We start from the raw sequence: 23,304 nt of genomic DNA on the forward strand, positions 1-23,304 counted from the left end.
ATTAGGTTTAAAAATGTCTGTTGTATTGGAAGAGATTTTGAATATTGTTTATGTGAACTAACAGCGAGTAAAATTATAATTGCATGTATATATAGGTCCCCAACTGGCAATTTTGAATTGTTCTCTGAAAATTTGGAAAATATCTAAATAGTCATTCAAAATACATAATTGTGCTTGGGGATTTCAATGTTAGGACATGTGTGTTGAAGGTACCACCAGATACGGCAGCACTAGTGAAAGTACTATAACCTTTGTAGCTGGTGACAGTTGATGTTAAACTACTTCTGTGAACGTCGCCACAGACAAATCAAAATGTAGATTTAAATCTGAGGTATTGGATACAGGTTTCTCTGATTGTAAAGCAATTAAATTGACTTTAGAGAAATCTGATGACAAAAGTGACAACAGGAGATATGTTGAGAGAAGATTAATTCGTGGAGACAGCATTAGGGTCTTTAATCTAATTTTTAAAAATGTAAACTGGAACATGGAAACCAATAGTTCTGTAGGTATAAAATTCAAAAAGTTCTTGTCAAATTATAAATACTGCTATGATATTGTATTCCCTTTGAAGAGAATGAAAATAAACAAAAATCAAATTCATGGATAACAAGTGAAATCAACGAGTCATCAGAAGGTCTTAAAATGCTATTTAAGTGTGCAAAGCAAAATACTACCTTAAAACCATATGTAAAGTGTTATAGGAAAAAGCACAAGAAAGCTACAGTTGCTGCCATAAAGAAGCACTATGATTCATATATTTGAAAGGGTAACAACAAAGTGAAATCTATGTGGAAAGTTACTAATAATCATACAGGCAAACATGAAAAATGCAATTAATAAAATCACCATGAAACACAGAAATGAAATTGTTGATGATCCACTTCTAATAGCTAATATATTTTATGATCATTATATTAATCCAAAATGAGATTTTCACTCTGCAGAGGAGTGTGCACTGATATGAAACTTCCTGACAGGAGTAAAACTGTGTGCTGGACCGAGACTTGAACTCAGGACCTTTGCCTTTAGCGGGCAAGTGCTCTACCATCTGAGCTACCCAAGCATGACTCATGACCAACCCTCACAGCTTCAATTCTGCCAGTACCTTGTCTCATACCTCCGTAACTACACAGAAGCTCTTCTGCAAACCTGCAGAACTAGCATTCCTGGAAGGAAGGACATTGCGGAGACATGGCTTAGCCACAGCCTGGGGGATGTTTCCAGAATGATATTTTCACTCTGCAGCAGAGTGTATGCTGATAAGAAACTTCCTGACAGATTAAAACTGTGTGCCAGACTGAGACTCAAACTCTGGAGCTTTATCTTTCGCGGGCAAGTACTCAACCATCTGGAAGGTAGGAGACGAGGTACTGGCAGGATTGAAGCTGTGAGGAAAGGTTGTGAGACTTGCTTGGGTAGCTCAGATGGTAGAGCACGTGCCCGTGAAAGGCAAAGGTCCCGAGTTTGAGTCTGTGTCTGGCACACAATTTAATCTGTCAGGAAGTTTCATTATATTAATGTAGCCCAAAACCAGATCACCACTAAATATAATCCAAAGACAAAGGCAATAACTCCAGTAAATGAAAGGACAATGTACCTATATCCTGTAACACCCAAAGAAGTACAAATGGCTATCAGCAAACTAAATAGTAAAATGGCCTGCAGATTTGATTGTATCCCTGACAAAATTATTAAATATAATACCGATAATGTTGTCTCTCAACTTGTGGACATAATTAATGTCTCCTTTGAAACTAGTGCACTTCCAAGTAAACTTAAGCAGTTAACAGTAAGACCAGTTTATAAAAGTGGTGACAAGTTTGACTGTAAAAATTTCAGACCACTATCATTATTATCTGTATTTTTGAAAATAATTGAAAGACAGTCAGTTTTACCCCTGACAAAGATGATGGAGGTAGTCATCGAAAGCTTAGGTTGTTATCCAAATTTGACGCGGCAAGTAAACCGAGAACTTTTTATGCATTATATGACAGATTGCTAAACTTCCTAAACAAAAATAAAATTCTTGTAAATGCACAGAATGGTTTCAGAAAAGGCAAATCTACACAAACAGCTCTCTTCAATTTCCTAAAACTTGTTTACACAGCTATTGAGGACAAGGAATTGATCTGTGGGTTGTTTTTGGACCTTTCCAAAGCATTTTATCTTATAAATCATAATCTACTGCTGTTGAAGCTGTATACTTATGGTGTCCGTGGTGTTTCCTATGAGTGGTTCAAGTCATATTTAACTGATAGGAAAAAAAGAGTACAAATTTCTCAGGGTGGAAATGTGTACGATTCTGAATATGAAAGAGGCAATTATGGGGTGCTCCAGGGCTCAGTATTGGGACAATTGTTATTCTTGATTTTTATTAATGAGATACAACAGTTTATTTGCTGATGATACCAGCTTCATTATAAAAGGGATGAATGATTATGAGATGCAGCAAAAAATCAACAAAACAGCAGAAGTGGCAGAAAAATGATTTAAAGATATCTGTCTAGTTGTCAATAACAAGAAAACTGTATGGATTAACTTCAACCATATAAGGAACAAAAATAGGACCAATGTAAAATTCACATTATTGAATAGCCAAATTCAGCAAAAGAGTCACATAAATTGTTTAGGATTAAGGGCGAATGAGCATCTAAGGTGGGAAAAACATGTAGAAATGCTTAACAAAAAAATTAAGCAAATACTGTTACATATTAAGAATGCTTAAAGATTGCTGCAATACCGAAACATTTTTAAGTGCTTATTGCGCGTACATGCATAGTCTACTGAAGTATGGTATAGTGTTCTGGGGAAATACCTCTTTTGCCAAGCAGTCTTTTAAGCTCCTAAAGAAAGATGTAGGATTAATAAGTGATGTTGCTTACAGAGCACTATGTTTAAGGAATTAAAAATCATGACCTTACCATCTATATTTATATTTGAAAGTACCTGCTTCATTAAAAACCATCAAGTTTCAGCTCTGAATAGTGAGATCCAAAATTATCAAACAAGGAACAGGGATGTCTATCATAGGGATGTGCACAGAAAATCAATATATCAGGACACTGCTGTATACAAATCAAAAATTCTTTACAGTGCTTTGCCAGATAGCATAAAAATGATACCAAACATTAATACATTCAAAAAAGAACTTAACAATCTACTAATAAACAATAGCTTCTACAGTAGTAATGAATAACTGGAATTTCGCTCAAATCTGTAGGTCTGCTTCATAACTCTCTAAACAAATATTCATAATTATCAAACCATTCCTAGATAAAACCAAACTTCTTTTATCCACGTATGTATCTAATTATGGACCTAACTTTTGTGCCATAAGTTACTAAGCCCAGTTAACTAAAGTACTGGTATTTAATAGTTTTAGTATAATCAGCTAAGGTGTTTCACCAGCTTTTATTCTATCTGTTTGTACATCTACAATTTTATAATCTAATTAATTCAGAATGTTCTTGTTATAAAGACTTGTTGGTATCAATGATAAGATTTTGTACATGATGTAAATATGTAATATTTTATACTGTTCTGTACTTTGACAAGTCCAATATCATGAATGTGATAATACAAGTGCTAAATAAATAAATAAATAAAAAGGCTCTAAAGATGTAGTTTTAAAACTCATTCCACCTACAATAAAAAATATGCACAACCTCTGAATGTGTATTACTTCACACAGTATAAAATATATGGCAAGAGAAACACAAGCTTTCTTAAACTATGTTCCAGGAACATGCAGCCAGAACTGCAGGACAGATTCTTTATCATGAAAATGCATTCCATCATTTAGAATCAATTATCTGTAGAAGTGATGATCAAACTAATTTGCCCTGGCAGAAAGGGGTGAGGCAGCTGAGGGAGGGGGGTTGCAATGTGGCCACTCAAAGGGAAATTCAGTTTTTACCAAACTGTTGTCATTGATGGAATCTTACCACACTCTTGTTTTAACTGTACATTTTATAAGGTATCACATCAAATATTTTGAAGTGAAAATGAAAGTTGTATATTGGGATCACATACATTTTTCTGAATTCTTACATAGTAACTGTTGCATGTGAATTGAGTTATAAGAGTCATTTTACTGCTTTTGTGCATGCAGTTATACACAGCAGAAACTTAAGGTATGATTTCAAAAAGAAATTCAGCAGTTGCATATCTTACAAGTTCACAGACATATATCTCACTTTTAAAACAGCCATTGAATGATGAGTGACTAAAATTGAGAAGCCACAACCACTTTGGACTGCAGTTTGTCTGAAATTGGAAATCAGTCACATGATGTTTCACACTTGTTAATTTTAAGGAGATTAATCGTATTTAATTGTTTCTGTATTTTAACTTGGGTATTATGATAGTACAGTGTTTCAGGGTGTTGGCACATTGAAGATTTATCACAAAACACTCTAGGTACAATTTGCTTTAATCAATGTCAGTTAAGGACACATCAACTTTAAAAGTCCTTGGAGATTTAAGACGAATGATAATGATTTTCAAAACTGCAAGCTATCAATGTGGTCATGTGGTTTGAGACATGCAAAAGGAAGTTGAAGCAAGTATGTTAGTGTCCTGTTGCATGTTCTCTTTTTACATCTTTGTGACTTATTCATGAAACAGAATTATATTCTGCAATGTTCTATGTTATCTCCATATAAGAGTTTCCTCTATCAGAAATGAGTTTCTTCAGTTTCGTGACAACATTTGGATTAAGAAAAGAAAGATGACACTGCTGTGAGTAAGACAATAAGAAATGACATTTATATTCTTTCATGTCAAAATATCTGACCATTTCTTTCCCCCAGAATATTTAACAATTTCAAAGGGTCAAAGGGTGTTGCTAGGCAGGAATCTAATCTAATTACTGTGAGCGAAATGAGCTGTAATGTCATTTACATTCTTGCATGTCACAAACACTTGGCTGTTTATTTCCAAATATGTTGCAATTTCTGACAGTGAGAATAGAAAGGAAGCTAAGAGTACAGCTTGAATGGTTGCAAATGAAATGAGCAGCCACCACATTAATAGTCTTGTTTGTCACAGGTACTTAGCTGTCATCAAATCATTAATGATGCTTTTATAAACCTGGTGGACAAGACAAAGATCACACCACATGCCTACCAACTGATGCCACATTAGCAGTTTCCAAATACCTGTTGCACATGGCAGTACTTCCTCATTTTAGTCACTCACATGCAGTGACTTCCGAAAGCATATCGGACAACAGTACAGTGTGGCACTGCAGGGAGTGCTGGACAACAATTTGCAGCCTCTCTGTGTATGCGCTACCTCTTTGGTATTGACACACAGGACACAGTTCTGTTCATAAAAAGCTTTAAGAGTGTAAATTATTTCATCGATGTTCTACATGTTATCTGTGAGTGGACACTTAAGTGCTAATAGTTTCTCTCTGATTTTACAATACATTGAGTATTAACTGCAGCTGCATCCCCACATCAGCTCTGCAAGGATGCAAGATATGACTTCCTGTTTCAATCCAGCAGCCAGTTCAGCCAAGACCAAATGTAATCATCACAGAGGAGTGGAACACATCATCACGTAGAGGCCCCTGTGGGATTGCCAGGTGCCATTCTGTGCATGCACAAGGCCTACTCACAGCAGCCAGTGACAGAGTGAGAGTCATGACTTCAGTCATTTACACCACGCCTAAAGCTGATTATCCACGAGATCATATGCACTGATGTGCCGTACCATAATGAATGATGACCAGCGTGGCAGCTATGCATCTGATGAAAGTGTTTCAGAGTGTGAGTGCAAAGTATACTGTGTTTCTTCTTCTTCTTCTTCCTCTTCTTCTTTTAATGAAATTTTCACTCTGTAGGGGAGTGTGCACTGATATGAAACTTCCTGGCACATTCAAACTGTGTACCAGACTGAGACTCCACTCATGACCTTTGCCTTTTGTGGACAAGTGCTCTACCAACTGGGTTATCCAAACATGATTCATGACCTATCCTTGCAGCTTTACTTCTGCCAGTCTTGCAAGTTTCACATGGGAGCTTCTATACAGTTTGGAAGGTAGTAGTGAGGTACTGGGGAAAGTAAAACTGTGAGTACAGGTTGTGAGTCGTGCTTGGGTAGCTCAGCCAGGGAGATGCGTCATCTTTGCTTTCTAGTCCTGTTGTTCACAGATCTTAAATGTATCTTCATTTCATCTCCACTTTGTTGACTTTTACAACATTCATTGCAATTTTATTTTTACTTTGGTTTTATCTGACAAATAGATTAATGTTTCTTTGTAGCATATTAATATCCTGGATGAACCCCCAAATATAGTACTGTATATTCAATGACTTGCCTATGGAACATAAATTTGTCATTCTTGTGAATGGAGTTGCACTGAATTGTATATTCACTTTACTAAAGTATAGTTTTTACTTAGCTGATTTTCTTGAAGATGGCTTCATTGCCTTCTTATAGAGGTATGATAATGATGCACGTTTCCTTTGTACAAAGAACGTACACTGGTGTTAGAATTCTGTAAGTCTGGTGAATCACTATCTATGGAATAAAAAAACATCTGCACTTTGAATATTTGTATTTTAACTCTTCAAATATCAGAATAATGAAATGTGATATTCTTTTGTTTCCTTGAGCTATCAGTTCCAGCTACAATGTCTGCTTTCAACCACATCACACAGATGACTTGTCTCCATTACCACACAACTTCCTGCCATGTGTAGAAAGAAAGAGTACAAAGATTACATTTAAATCAAAGAGTTTTACATCACTGTCAAAGACATTAACTGATAAATAGTTAGCAAAACTTGGTAAACGTGACTTTACAGGTTTTTGTATTAAATCTTCAAATTTATTCTAAACAAATGAGATGTAAATAGTTATGTATGACATAATGAATTTTGGTTTTATACGAACATATAAATTTATGAAATCAAATTACCAATACCTGATAGTATAAAAGAATTCTGAATATATCTCAGACTTGATATATTCCCAGAGTTTTACCTGTTCTTGCCGACAGATGCATTTTCCTTTTCCTTTCACAAGATACTTTATTTCTCTAGTTATCCTTTTCCTTTTGCATGGCTGTTTACTGTCCTTTCTCATTAGCTTGTGTGGAAACATATGTTCAAATAATGATATGAATTTATCATGGAATAGATTAAATTTTATGTCAGGTTTTGGTTCATTATAAATTTCATCCCAGGGGTCATCTCTTGTAGACTATTCTTAAAAACATTTGTTCTGGAGTTGTTAATTGTTCAAACTGATTTCCACTTAGGAGTATCTATATTGCAAGGCACTATCTTATTTATACTAACTAACTATGCATCATGATATGAGAGAGTATTTGTAACTGGATATACAGTTACTTTCTTGCTTTGAGCTTCATCAAGGAATAATTATTAATTACAGTCCCACCATCTTAATCAAATCATGTTTAAAAGTTAATTATTGAGAACAAATTGTAGGATCCAAATAAGGTTTTCATATCATTTTTTTTCATCAGAATCACTTTGAAAATCCATATTGAAATCACCATAGACTATTAACTGTTTCCTACTGTCTGACAGATAGCATAATAAGTAAAGTGTATTCATCATAAACAGGTCAAAATTTCCTGTGGAGATCTTTATACAGTTACAATTAAAAGTGAACTGCTTTTCAGTATTAATTTACAAGCACACAATGTTTAATTAAGGTTTAATTAAGCACATTCTATCACTTGCCTAGTATTGTTTGCTTGATAGTCCTGTGTTGTATTTAATTGCTTCCTTGCTCCTAGTGCCACAATAGACTGACCATCTTATTCATAGTAATATTATATTTTTTCTGAGTTTTTTAATATTACCTGAGGATTTCACCCTGCCCATTTCACTGTCATGCTATGAAAAGGGACACAGGTAAACCACTGAGTTCATATTTTGGAGGAGGAGGATTCAAATTTTTGGCCAGGCATCCCCATTCTGCTTTTCTCTGCTTTTATATATACATCTTTTCAGCTGAATGTTAATGAGGCTTTAGCTGATTCCCTTTTGCTAACTGTATTAATGATCCTTCTTCACTGACCTCAATCTCACTGTGGTGTTAAATCCCAATCTTCCTTCCTCACTTGCTTGAAAGCTTGATTGCTATAGCTTAAGTACTGTTCCATTGAGGAATCTCACTGAACAGCTTTCTACGACAGCTCATGGAAGCGTGCAAGAAACTGATAGTGTTTGGGCTGTAATCACTGTTGGTGGGCACTGATAATGTCTCCTTGGCCAGCTAAATCAGGTTCATTCCTGCACAAGCTGTAGTATCATCATAGAAATGGATTTCATTCTATGATTAGCTTTGGTGTAATTTTGTGTAAGAGCTGTGTGTAAGTCTTTGCTTATCATTTTCCCTGTCGCCATTTACATTTTAACACTCTGACCACAAACTAATTCAGATTGTAGACTATTATGAACAAAGTGAAATTTGTGTTAGGCTCCTAGTTATTTGACAGTTATAGATTAGGGCAAGGTTTCTCACAGCAGTTAAATAAATATTCACTGCGTGGTAGATCAATATGAAGTATGAAACTTTGAGATGATTACATTCATAGGAGTTTGAGAAACTGTCAACCAATTCTCATGAAATTGTTTCTGCTGCCTGATATTAAAACAGGACTAGGAAAAATTCGTCAGAAATTATGTACAAAGTGGCACTGTCACTTTGATTTCTCTAGGCAGGCAACACTTCAGCCCCAATAACAGTGACATAGAATGAAATAAAAATTAATGTCACACAAAAATACCTTCAATGAGTTGTGTGTAATACAAAATAAGTGCCATGCCACTTATCTCTTTACTATACTTTACTTTTATTGGTTTTATATAATTTTTAATATTGTGCCCAATAACTGATGTACATATTGTAAAGCTAGGGGAAGTTTAAGAGGGACTTCTGCAACCAATGTAAAGCTATACAGACACTAACATACCCACTTCTGGTCACCAAATGTAAAAGGAGTACACGGTTTGGGGATGGGGAGAGAAACTTCTGACACCAATGTTAATGTATAAAATGGCAGGGAAGGGGAAGAAGGTTGTTAAATAGGCCTTGTGGCGGCAGTGTGCAGGAGGTCAAGCAGTCAGGATTTGATAGTGGGCATCCAGGGCTGCTGTTAAATGACAAAACAGGAAATTAAGTACAATAAAGAGGATATATTTCAATATATGGAGAACAAAATACGCGCCGAGGGTCAGAAGTTAGCAGGTTTAAGCTAATGTAGGAGGTCGAACAATTAAATAAAATGGGTAACAGAAGGGGAAGCAGTTGATATTGACTTACATTGGTGGCTGGTCGTGAAAGCAGAGCCAAAGTCTCTGCCTTCCAAAAAGACATCTGTTCTGCTCGAGGTCTGGATTACAAGAGAGAGAAGCAAGTGTGTTCTGCACCGCAGAACACTCCAGCGACCACACATGTGATCGGTATCCCATGCAAGCTATGTCAATTATTCACTAGCAGTTTCAGCAGAGAGCTCAGGGTGTCTCCTGTCAGCAGCTTTAACTGGACAGAACCGCCTCAGATTTGAAAGGCAAGCAACTTGTGTCACGTAGATACGGCGTGAATTACTCTGGGAGAAAACTTTTAAAGATTCCACTGGGCCTTTGAAATAATTTTTTAAACTAATTCCCTAAAATATTCCTGGATTGGCTGTCATACTGTACATTCTTCCCCCCTTCCAGAGAACTGGTGACAAACACTGTTTACAAAACGGTGTCAGTCACTCACCAGAAAGACGGGTTGCCGTAGTAGGGGCCTTAATGCTATGGGAGGGGTGTGTTGCAATTGTTTTCATATTTTGTAATGGGAGGGGGGGGGGGGTGACTGACATGTAGTCAAGTTTATCAATTTTCATGAGTTACAAAAATAGTAAAATATTAACTTGTTCAAATTACAATACAATATCTCCTGTAATAGTTGAAATCATCACTGTCCATATAATCAAGTCTTAAGACAAACGAAGTTAAAATGCAGCCATAATGCTTCACAAAATAGGAATGAACTATCATGGTTGCTGTTAGTTTGAGGGAAAATCTACTTTTATAACAAAATACTTAATTCTATGGTAATCAAAATATTTGGGTAAAAAGAAACATAATAAATTTACTTACTGCAGAACGTTAACACCTAGCTTGGGTTACAACTGGGTTAAGTACATTTAAAGAAGAGTGATAACAAATGTAAAATCTCCATATATTAGTTACAGGTAATGGTTACATAAAGTTCCGTGGGCTACAACACATACTGACAAAACACTGGAATTAAGGATGAAATCAGGGGACTGTCATATGGCATAAAATAAGCTTGTAAAACAAAGTTATAGGCATGGAGAACACACAGGCAAAACTCTAGAAAAGGTAATTAAAAAGTGTGTCCATAGTGACAAAACAACAAACAATATTCTCATCCTATTCATAAAACTTCATATAAAGGAAGGGAAAGAATGCAGTGAGTTTTTAATCAGTACACATCTAGAATGTGATTCTGTGTGATACAAGCGCATGCACTGTTTGTAAGCAAATTTTGACTAACAGGAGAAGAGAATGTGGCTTGTGTGGCGGGGAAGTGTGACATCGACAAACTTTAATGGCTGTTCTCTCTAGCAGGGTGATGGAGGGGGTATTATCTGTGGCATTACGCACGTCTTGTGGGAGGGGAAAGAGTGGAGAGGTAAGCATGAGGGACGAGGAATAGCAAGAGGGGTGAAGGGGAAGTGGCAGTGGCACTATCAGCAAGTGGCACAGCTCGCGGCATGTACTGGTGGAATTTAGTGGTTTCATAAGTGATTCGGTGAATCAGAAGCTTTAGTACTGGATATTGGGGCTTAGGAAGAAAAGGGATTTGACCAATGGGAAAAATCATGTTGTATTTAACACAGGATTTATTCTGGGTAAATCGTGTACAGCCGTCTACGGTCACAATGCCAGGGTAGCCCGACATATTAGCCATTTATGCCGAGCGGCACACTCACAGTGAACCAAAAGGATGCTCATGTTAAAGGATAAGGAATTGGGTATAATTGGGAACAAGTTCAGGTAGACGAGCAACTCAGAGTAATGGTAGTAACCCAATGCAATGCATGGGCAAGAAAGACACAGGGCGATTACGTCTCACGGTGGTTAACTACTAAGAAATTCCCAAAATCCCTGAAGTAACAGGGTGAGCTAAGAAAAAAAAGGGGGGCCACGAACTACTGCGACATTGTACAATGAAACTTTTTATTCATTTGGGTGGAAGTCTCTTGCTAACTAAATTATCAACAAAATAACATGTTACTGCGCTTGGGCAATGACATCACATCATGGGTGCTAAACATCAGCAAATTAGTGCTTATTTCAGTGGGAGCTTCAATCTTGTAACATCATGGGTGTGTTTGTTTGAATAAATGAACGGGTGTCTCTCACTTCCTAAACACACGGGATGGGGGGGGGGCACTGTATCCAAATGGTAGCAGTGTCAATTTCCGTGCTCCCTCGTAACATCCTCACTTCATCAATAAATTACTTCATAAGAAGTAGGGTGAATAATAACAAAACTTGTGTTCATCTGGGTGAACTCTCTATCTCGCTTACCGCTCTATAGCGAGAGGGTAGCACCCTTCTTCTCAACTTCATTCAGCTCTTCTCTATTAAGTATTTTATATAACTTGGGTGCTTCACTTAGCAAGGATTTCCACGAAAATGCATATCGTAGTGGGCATGTTAAGCATTTACAGATGGTGGTCTGGTGGTACTATACTTTGGAGGAGGCTCAGAAGTGTGAAATACCACCAAACTAAATGGTGGTCCACGGGAAAACACCCCATAACGGCGCACTTCATTATTATGATGTGCTTCTGCTTTGCATCAGCTGGAGGTCGCTTGCTTCCAAACTCCACTCAGAACTATAGCATAGTCTGCGGGCATGAGAATGAAAAACTTGCAATCATTTTTTAACCTTAGGCAGCTTGAAAGAAAACAGGGAAATAAGTGCTTCTAAAACAACAGTAGACTTAGCTCATCTGCAAAGCAGTGGAACAGTGGAGTAGTAGTTACAAGAGTTAGATGAAAATCCAAAGTATCAGAATCTATTGAACAATAAAAGACAAATAGAATAGACACTGGAAGGAGGGGATCCACATTCTAGGTTTGACAACAAAATGAAATATTCAACGACATAGGCTTGTAAAAAGTAACATTGTAGAAAAACTTTGGCAGGGAAAACTTGATGCATTCTTTCAAAAGGCAAAACAAAATCATTGTCAATAAGGGAGATCTAAAAGTGAAATTCGGTGCAATACAAAAATTCTGCAACAAAGCTGAATATAAGGCAAATAGGTTAATACACCACATCACTAAATTACTTCATAAGAAGTAGGGTGAACAATAACGAAACTTGTGTTCATCTGGGTGAATTCTTAAATTTGCAAAACACACATCGGGTGCTAACAACTATTCTTCATTTACTTGAGTGAAACTTAATTACTTCTATCCTATAACAAAATCTATCTCGCTTACCACTCTACAGTGAGAGGGTAGCGTACTTCCTCTCAACTTCAGGGGCGCGTTCTACTCATCTCTATTGGGTATTTTATATAACTCAGGTACTTCACTCACTTCTAAACATACCAGTTCGGCTCTGGGCATGAACATGGTGCGTACTAGGATTCTGGAACCGTTAACTCATAAAGTCAGGTAACGTGACTTAAGGGGAATCTTATATAATAGGGGTGTTGCTGTAGTGCAACATATCTAAAATCCAGGGCTGTGGCGGGCCCTTACATTCTGGAGTTAGTAATATAAAGTACAAGCACATATTATACAACACAAGCGGCATAAATTATAAAAACACAGGTGTGAAATAACATATATGTAGTATCTCAGGGGCTTTGCTATGCAGCAGAATGATTATGAAATGCTTAAATCTAACGTAAAACCATAAGGGGAGAAAAAACACAATTTATTTGGAACCATCAAATGAGAAATACTTACGCGGCAGTTGGGAGAGGCTACCTTTAAACACTTAATACTCTCCGTACATGGTCACTCAAAACGTATACAATAAATGACTTATAAATCAAATGAAGATTAGACTTAATTTATGACAGGCAAGATGAAGAATAGGGAGAGAAGTGGTAGCATTTGGGGTGTGACTGGCTTATCACAAGGCGACAGCTGTGCCAGTCCAGGTGGTTGCGTCATGCGGTCTCTGCTTATAGTAAGCATTCACTGGGAACATAGGCCACAGTTTAATCGACTAAAAAACATTGTCTCAACTGGAAACTCGCTGCATGGTAAAGTGAATCTTGGCTAGCGGTTCTGTTCTGATCTCGGGTCGGTGGTATAAAACAGACCACTTAGCATCACTTAAAACAACACACACAGGACCTCTTGCTTGCTCACCAATCAACTTACAGGGGTAAAACAAATCAATTTTCTTTCATCATCAACAAAACTTTGCTGCCCTCTGGGGGTTAACAGCCGGAAGTCATCTCGTAGCTTCATGCATTGAGTTAACCAATCAAGGAACTACCACTTATGAAAACAGAAGGCATGGACAGAAAAAGAATAAATGGTCAGGAAAGAGGATGCAGAGAGACAAGAAAAGAAAAAAAGAGAAGATAGAAAAAGTTCATTTAGGGTGCCAACAATTACGGATACCTCGCAGACGCAGTATATTACAGATACCTTGCAGCCGCAGTATGATGGTACAGGGCGTTACAGAGCCCTTAAGCACTCATGTCTGTGGGGCAAGGATAAGGAACCTGCTTTCATTATAGGGTGGAGAAATGATGCTTATAGGAAAGATGAAAGAGAAAGAGTTGATCATGACACAAAAACGAAATGGAAGAAAATGCCTTGAACAGCTGGGAGACTCTGTGGTTGCCAAACACATTGTGCAAGCTGCACATCCCTGGAGATAAACAAAAAGCTATACAAAAAATATCTTAAAACACTTCTAATCACAACAACTAAGCATGACATACTTCTTCGACAACAGAGTTATTATGGATGCAAAATTTATGCTATAAAGGAGATCTAAAAGTTCTTCTCTGTATCCAGAGAAAATGCTGCAAATGCTTCAGTATATATTAACACTCACAGCAGTGCGGTGGCTGAGGGCCGTATGCATGCGGCACTGGTGTAGCAGTGGCATAGGCAGTGGGGTGGCTGGCTGCACGATGGCGAAAATACGCGCCCCAGATGTTGATTCCAGGACCCAAACAGAGATGGCAGCGGGGAGTTGACCGGCAGTGAACGTTGGGTGGTGCGTTGACAGGTGGGCCGTGCAGCTGGGCGACAACAGCGGGGCACGCGATGCGGACATCTGGGCTGGCTGCGTGCGTCAAATGCTGCCAGAGCACGAGCAGAATGCATGTGCGCAGTGAGGTGCATCTCGGAGGATTGGCGATATCAGGGGTGACAGGGGTGGGTGGGCGGCAGCTGCAGGGGAGCCGTGCCGGTCGTGAACAGCTGGAGCCACGGCAGCGGCTCAGATGTCTGGCATGCACGGGTTGGTGGCGCGCTCGGCAAGATGCAGGCAGACTTTGCCCCGGGCGCTGGTATGTGCAGGCGCAGAATCTGGTGCGACGTCGAGCCAATGCGCTGCGGCACCCAGGCTCGGCTTGTAGAATAATAATAGTGGAGAATATTGACCGACCACACAATTTCAAACATTAACCAGAATAAACGGCCACCCTGTGGACCGAATGGTGCGAATGAATCACGATTCTGACACCAATTGTAAAGTTAGGGGAAGTTTATGAGGGACTTCTGCAACCAATGTAAAGTTATACAGATGCTAACGTCCCACTTCTGGTCACCAAATGTAAAAGGAGAATGTGGTTTGGGGATGAGGAGAGAACTTCTGACATCAATGTTAATGTATAAAATGTCAGGGAAGGGGGAAGAAGGTTGTTAAATATGCCTTGTGGCGGTAGTGTGCAGAAGGTCGAGTGGTCAGGATTTGATAGTGGGCATCCAGGGCTGCTGTGAAATGACAAAACAGGAAAATAAGTACAATAAAGAGGATATATTTCAATATATGGAGAACAAAATGCACGCCAAGGGTCAGAAGTTAGCAGGTTTAAGCTAATCTAGGAGGTCAAACAATTAAATGAAATGGGTAACTGAAGGGGAAGCGGTTCACTTTGACTTACATTGGTGGCCGGACGTGAAAGCAGAGCCAGAGGCTCTGCCTTCCAAAAAGACATATGTTCTGCTCGAGGTCTGGATTACAAGAAAGAGAAGCAAGTGTGTTCTGCACCGCAGAACACTCCAGCATCCACACACGTGATTGGTATCCCGTGCATGCTACTGGCTAAAACCAATGGCGTGAATTCGCTAGCAGTTTCAGCAGAGGGCTCAGGGTGTCTCTCGTCAGCAGCTTTAACTGGACAGAACCACCTCAGTTTTGAAAGGCAAGCAATTTGTGTCATGTAGACATGACGTGAATTACTCTGGGAGAAAAATTGCAAAGATTCCACAGGGCCTTTGAAATAAATTTTTGAACTAATTCCCTAAAATATTCCTTGACTGGTTGCCATCCTGTACAATATTATGGAGATCATAGTGGTCTACTATATTTGTTGACATGAAAATGACAATCTGACAACCTTATCATCATATTACTTTATTACAGGCAAAAAATAAGATCGCTGTTGCTCAATTGCAGGTGAATGACAGATGGTGTTTGGACAACATAAAAAAGATCAGAAAATTACTGTGGATTGGAAGTTTTCAGTATTATTATAGCAATAGCATGCACACTTTCTTTAATAAACAAAATAAAAATTATAAGTCACAATAATAAAAGTAATTTCAATTTTCTGAATCTGTTCTCTTTTTTTAGGTTTTGGGATGTACAACTATCTATTATTTTTTATATGTGTGGTATGCTCCCTCGCAAACCAGTTCAGTTCTTCATCGATGTCATACCTGCTACCAGCAGCACAGTGTGACCTACAAATGCAGCCATCTGACAAAGGCTTACTTAACTCTATCATGTATGCAGGTGAGCAATCAGTCATTAATTTATGTAAATAGACTGAAACTTAAATTATTTCTTACAGTTATTATAATGACATGATTTTGTGAGTACAGAGCATAACTGAGAGTAACTGATTTTAAAGTAAAAAAAAAAATCAATGAACAGTCAGGGCACATAAATCATCATAAATATTAATAATTTATCGAAAACAAAAATGTATATGACTTGTAGATTCTGAAGGAAATTTGTATTTTTTAAAGTAATTGTGCTTAATGTTGAGTAGCTATTCATGAAGCTATTTACTGAGTAAATATGAGATACATGAAATAAATATCAATCAATGAATATGTCAATATGTGTATTTTGCATCTGAATGTTAGAGTTGCAGTTAAATAAACTGTACAAACCTGATATGTTACATTAGCTGCAGGAATCAGAAGCATCTGCATCATGACTTCTTTTAATCCATAAAAGTAATTGATTTTTGGCTTAGTTAACAAGGACATTTATCATTCAATGACTTTGAAAGTAAAATTTTTCAAACCACCAGCATGAGGTTTTGGTCTTACTTAAAATCAGCAAGCAGTTTGAAATCCTCTATTCATTCACTCAATGACCCTACCGGCGCAGAAACTGAAGATGACAGAGAGAAAATCGAAATATTGAATTTGGTCTTCTGAAATTGTTTCACTGCAGAAGATCATAATAGAGTCCCTCTTTCCAATGACAGCATGAATGTCAAAATAGCAGATACTGAGTTAGTCAGCAACAGAACAGAAAAGTAACTGCAGTCACTTAGTAGTGGAAAGGCATCAGGACCAGCTGATAGACCTATAAGATTCTACAAAGATTATACAGAAGAACTTGCTCCCCTTCTACCATCAGTTTATCATAGATCACTGGAGCAATGAAAGGTACCTAGTGCTGAAATTAAGTGCAGGTCCATCTCATTTGGAGCACACATGCAGACAGTTATAGGCCTATATCATTGAAGAATTATGGAACATGTTTTATGTTAAATAATTATGAATTTTTGGAGAACAAAAATCTCCTCTATAAAAATCAACATGGATTCAGCAAACAGAGATCTTGCAAAATTCAGCTCACTCTGTGCCTCCACGAGATCCGTATTGCTGCAGACTATGGTGCTCAGGTTATGCCTATGTTCCTGGACTTCAAGAAGGAATAGGACAGCATCCTACACTGCTGTTTAGGGAAAAAATATGAGTTTACCAAGTATCAGGCCTGATTTGTGACTGGATTCAAGACTTCCTTACAGATTGAACTCAATATGTCACTCCTAATAGAACAAAATCAACAGGTTTAAAGTGCGATAGGACCATTACTGTTTGCAAAGTATATAAATGATATAGCAGAAGGCATCAGCAGCTCTAAAAGATGTTCTTGCAAATGATATAGGTGTCTACAAGAAAGTAAAAATGCCAGAAGACAGTACTGATTTGTACAATGACCTGCAGAGGACTCATGAATGGTGCAGACTCTGGCAGTTGCCTCCAAGCATAAATAAATAAAAAACATATTGTATATCTAAAAACAAAGATGGTGTGACTTACCAAACGAAAGTGCTGGCAGTTTCATAGACACACAAACAAACACAAACATACACACAAAATTCAAGCTTTCGCAACCAACGGTTGCTTCATCAGGGAAGAGGGAAGGAGAGGGAAAGACGAAAGGATGTGGGTTTTAAGGGAGAGGGTAAGGAGTCATTCCAATCCCGGGAGCGGAAAGACTTACCTTAGGGGGAAAAAAGGACAGGTATACACTCGCGCGCACACACACACAAACACACACACACACACACACACACACACACACACACACACACACACACATATATCCATCCGCACATACACAAACACAAGCAGACATTTGTACAGGCAAAGAGTTTGGGCAGAGATGTCAGTTGAGGCGGAAGTACAGAGGCAAAGATGTTGTTGAAAGACAAGTGAGGTATGAGCGGCGGCAACTTGAAATTAGCAGAGGTTGAGGCCTGGCGGATAACGCGAGGAGAGGATATGCCGAAGGGCAAGTTCCCATCTCCGGAGTTCTGACAGGTCGGTGTTAGTGGGAAGTATCCAGATAACCCGGACGGTGTAGCACTGTGCCAAGATGTGCTGGCCGTGCACCAAGGCATGTTTAGCCACAGGGTGATCCTCATTACCAACAAGCACTGTCTGCCTGTGTCCATTCATGCGAATGGACAGTTTGTTGCTGGTCATTCCCATATAGAAAGCTTCACAGTGTAGGCAGGTCAGTTGGTAAATCACGTGGGTGCTTTCACGCGTGGCTCTGCCTTTGATTGTGTACACCTTCCGGGTTACAGGACTGGAGTAGGTGGTGGTGGGAGGGTGCGTGGGACAGGTTTTACACTGGGGACGTTTACAAGGGTAGGAGCCAGAGGGTAGGGAAGGTGGTTTGGGGATTTCATAGGGATGAACTAAGAGGTTACGAAGGCTAGACAAGGGTTCCACGACTGTGGTACTTGATCGTCAGGAGTATGTGGCTGAGGGACTGCGTCAGCTTTCAGACAACACTACTTACAAAGTTTGCCAATAATCCCATTCCTGATGTCCAGGCGGAGCTTCAAGGAATCCTCAGAACCTTAGGCCCCCTACAAAACCTTTCACCTGACTCCATCAACCTCCTAACCCCACCGACACCCCGCACCCCTACCTTCTACCTTCTTCCTAAAATTCACAAACCCAATCATCCCGGCCGCCCCATTGTAGCTGGTTACCAAGCCCCCACAGAATGTACCTCTGCCTACGTAGATCAACACCTTCAACCCATTACAGGCAGTCTCCCATCCTTCATCAAAGACACCAACCACTTTCTCGAGCGCCTGGAATCCTTACCCAATCTGTTACCCCCAGAAACCATCCTTGTAACCATTGATGCCACTTCCTTATACACAAATATTCCACACGTCCAGGGCCTCGCTGCGATGGAGCACTTCCTTTCACGCCGGTCACCTGCCACCCTACCTAAAACCTCTTTCCTCATTACCTTAGCCAGCTTCATCCTGACCCACAACTTCTTCACTTTTGAAGGCCAGACATACCAACAATTAAAGGGAACAGCCATGGGTACCAGGATGGTCCCCTTGTACCCCAACCTATTAATGGGTCGCTTAGAGGAAGCCTTCTTGGTTACCCAGGCCTGCAAACCCAAAGTTTGGTACAGATTTATTGATGACATCTTCATGATCTGGACTCACAGTGAAGAAGAACTCCAAAATTTCCTCTCCAACCTCAACTCCTTTGGTTCCATCAGATTCACCTGGTTCTACTCCAAATCCCATGCCACTTTCCTTGACGTTGACCTCCACCTGTCCAATGGCCAGCTTCACACGTCCGTCCACATCAAACCCACCAACAAGCAACAGTACCTCCATTATGACAGCTGCCACCCATTCCACATCGAACGGTCCCTTCCCTACAGCCTAGGTCTTCGTGGCAAATGAATCTGCTCCAGTCCGGAATCCCTGAACCATTACACCAACAACCTGAAAACAGCTTTTGCATCCCGCAGCTACCCTCCCGGCCTGGTACAGAAGCAAATAACGAGAGCCACTTCCTCATCCCCTCAAACCCAGAACCTCTCACAGAAGAACCACAAAAGTGCCCCACTTGTGACAGGATACTTTCCGGGACTGGATCAGACTCTGAATGTGGCTCTCCAGCAGGGATACGACTTCCTCAAATCCTGCCCTGAAATGAGATCCATCCTTCATGAAATCCTCCCCACTCCACCAAGAGTGTCTTTTCGCCGTCCACCTAACCTTCTTAACCTCATAGTTCATCCCTATGGAATCCCCAAACCACCTTCCCTACCCTCTGGCTCCTACCCTTGTAACCATCCCCGGTGTAAAAGCTGTCCCACGCACCCTCCCACCACCACCTACTCCAGTCCTGTAACCCGGAAGGTGTACACAATCAAAGGCAGAGCCACGTGTGAAAGCACCCACGTGATTTACCAACTGACCTGCCTACACTGTGAAGCTTTCTATGTGGGAATGACCAGCAACAAACTGTCCATTCGCATGAATGGACACAGGCAGACAGTGTTTGTTGGTAATGAGGATCACCCTGTGGCTAAACATGCCTTGGTGCATGGCCAGCACATCTTGGCACAGTGTTAGACTGTCCGGGTTATCTGGATACTTCCCACTAACACCAACCTGTCAGAACTCCGGAGATGGGAACTTGCCCTTCGGCATATCCTCTCCTCGCGTTATCCACCAGGCCTCAACCTCCGCTAATTTCAAGTTGCCGCTGCTCATACCTCACCTGTCTTTCAACAACATCTTTGCCTCTGTACTTCCGCCTCGACTGACATCTCTGCCCAAACTCTTTCCTGTACAAATGTCTGCTTGTGTCTGTGTATGTGCGGATGGATATGTGTGTGTGTGTGTGTGTGTGTGTGTGTGTGTGTGTGTGGGTGTGTGTGTGTGTGTGTGTGTGTGTGTGTGTGTGCGAGTGTATACCTGTCCTTTTTTCCCCCTAAGGTAAGTCTTTCCGCTCCCGGAATTGGAATGACTCCTTATCCTCTCCCTTAAAACCCACATCCTTTCGTTTTTCCTTCTCCTTCCCTCTTTCCTGATGAAGCAACCGTTGGTTGCGAAAGCTTGAATTTTGTGTGTATGTTTGTGTTTGTTTGTGTGTCTATCGACCTGCCAGCACTTTCGTTTGGTAAGTCACATAATCTTTTTTTTAGATATATTTTTCCCATGTGGAATGTTTCCCTCTATTATTATCATAAAAAACATATTGTACATACATGGGAAAAGAAATCCACTCTTTAGAATTACACAATTGATGACAAATTGCTGGATACAACAGCTTACCATAAAATATCTAGGAGTAACTATCCAGTGTAACCTTACGTGGCTTTACCACATAAAACAATCAGTAGTAGGAAAAGCAGATACCACACTGAGGTTCATAGAAGGAATCTTAAGGAAATGTAATTCATTCATGAAGGAACTGGCTTCAAGGCACTTGGTTTACTGAGTCTTGAGTATTGTTTATCAATCTGGGATCCTTACCAGGTAGCACTGATAGAAGAGATAGAGAAGATCCATTGAAGAGCAGTGTGTTTCATCATGGGATCGTTTAATTGGTGCGAGTGTGTTACAGAGATGCTCAACAAACTCCAGTGGCAGATGCTACAAGAGAGGCATTGTACATCGCTGAGAAGTTTTACTATTTACATTTTGAGAGAGCACTTTTAGGGAACAGTTGGACAATATATTTCTTCCTCTCACACACATCTTGTGAAATGTTCATGGCAAGAAAATTCAAGAAATTATAGCTAATACAGGAACTTATGAACAAGCATTCTTCCCAGACACCATTCACAGGTGGAACAGTAGAGGGGATCAGTCAATAATACCAGAAGTATCCTCCTCAACACACTGTTAGGCGGTTTGTGGAGTATGATGTACAAGTACATGTTGATATTTATGCATCTCAAAACACCACAATATGAGACATACTGTTTGAAACAAATTCAATAAGACTGTATTTAAGGGCAGAAGAGAGAGCACATTAACTTTGAGAAACTGGAAGACAAAGGCAGTTGTGAAAAATTAGAGAATGCAATTTGTTAAATCATGATGCAAGGACAGGAAACAGAATGCACAGAAGGAAGATGGGATCATTTTAAAAATGGGATCAGAAAGGTGGCTAAGGAAATGCTTGGAGTCAAGGAGAGGAAAAAAGTAAAGAAAGAATGGGTAACACCAGATATGATAACGAAGATGGATGACTGCAGGAAATGGAAAACTGCAAACACAGAAGAAGGGAAGCACAACTACAGGAGGTTAAATAATTAATTAAGAAAGGAGAAAGAAAAAGCAAAGGAGAAATGGCTGACAGAAAAGTGTGACAAGACAGAGAAATTTGAGAAAGAAGGAAAATATGATTTGATGTACAAAGAAGCAATCGATTTGACATTCAGGGAGAAGAGAAACAACAATGGACTAAAGGAAGTAGAGGCAGCAGATGGTAAAATGGTGAGTGAACCCCCAGAAATAATGAGAAAATGGGAAGAATATATAGAATGGCTATATGCTGCAGACAGCCAACCAAGTGAAGAAGAGCTTGGGATACAAGAAGAAGATAAAGTTGCAGATGATGACAAAGGAAATGCAATACTAACTAGTGAGATTGAAACATCTATGAAGGAGATGAAAAACAGAGCGATGGGAATTGATGAGATTCCTGTGGAACTGTTAAAGTCGTTGGAGAAAGAAGGGAAAAGGGAGTTGATTGAATTGTGTAATCAAATATACATGACAGGAAGATGGCTAAAGGTTTTATAACAAGTATCTTAATACCTATAGAAAAGAAAAAGAACAGCAAAAAGTGTGAGGAACATAGAACAGTGAGCCTTATATCACATGCAGCCAAAGTCTTGCTGAGGATGCTTATAAGAAGGTTATATGGAAAGTTGTATTGTGTAATAGGGGATGAACAATTTGGTTTCAGGCGAGGAGTGGGAACTAGAGACACCAATGGGCTACTGAGAATGATAAGAGAGAGGTACATGGAGAAGAAAAGGAAGGTGTACATTGTGTTCATTGATCTTGAGAAGGCTTTTGGCTATGTCAGGTGGGACAAACTGATGGAAATCCTAAGGAAACATGGAATTGACTGGAGGGATAGGTGGCTAATCAGAAATTTATATTTGAACCAGAGAGCAAGAGTAAGAATAGGAGGTGTGATGAGTGAAGAAATTGAACTGGGAAAAGATGTAGGACAAGATGGTTGTTTATCACCAACACTGTTCAATATGTATCTGGAGAAAATTATTAATGAAAGTTTTCATGGAAGGAGAGGAGTTTGTGTAGGGGATCGGAGAGTGGAGTGTATAAGATTTGCAGACGACATGGTTGTGAAGACGGAGAGTGCAAGAGAGGTGGAACAAATGTTAGATGATCAAAACACAAAATTAGAAGAATATGGAATGAAGATTAACAAGAAGAAAACAAAAAGCATGGTAATTGGAGGAAAGAGGAGAAAAAGCCATATGAAAATAGGGAGAGAGGAAATAGAGCAAGTGAATAACTTCAATTACTTGGGAAGTGTAATAATGTATGATATGTATTGCCCAACAGAAATTAAGGATTCAAGAGGAAACAGAAATTACTTTGCAGACCACTAAACAAAGATCTGAGGAAAAGGCTTTCCAAGTGTTACGTCTGGAGTGTTGCACTGTATGATGCAGAGACCTGGGCATTGAGGAAGGAAGATGAAAGAAGATTAGAGGCACTAGAGATGTGGA

General features: G+C 39.4%; 1 protein-coding gene across 1 annotated transcript in view; it reads left to right on the top strand.

Annotated features, from left to right (window-relative positions):
- LOC126190909 (synaptic vesicle glycoprotein 2B-like) overlaps positions 1-23,304 on the top strand; it is a 249,317-nt gene that overhangs the window by 80,055 nt on the left and 145,958 nt on the right. The window contains exon 3 of the mRNA XM_049931539.1: positions 15,856-16,017. Coding sequence (XP_049787496.1) covers positions 15,856-16,017 — 162 coding nt within the window. The remainder of the gene's footprint in view (positions 1-15,855; positions 16,018-23,304) is intronic.

Source organism: Schistocerca cancellata, chromosome 6, assembly GCF_023864275.1.
Source record: "Schistocerca cancellata isolate TAMUIC-IGC-003103 chromosome 6, iqSchCanc2.1, whole genome shotgun sequence".
Lineage (NCBI taxonomy): Eukaryota > Metazoa > Arthropoda > Insecta > Orthoptera > Acrididae > Schistocerca > Schistocerca cancellata.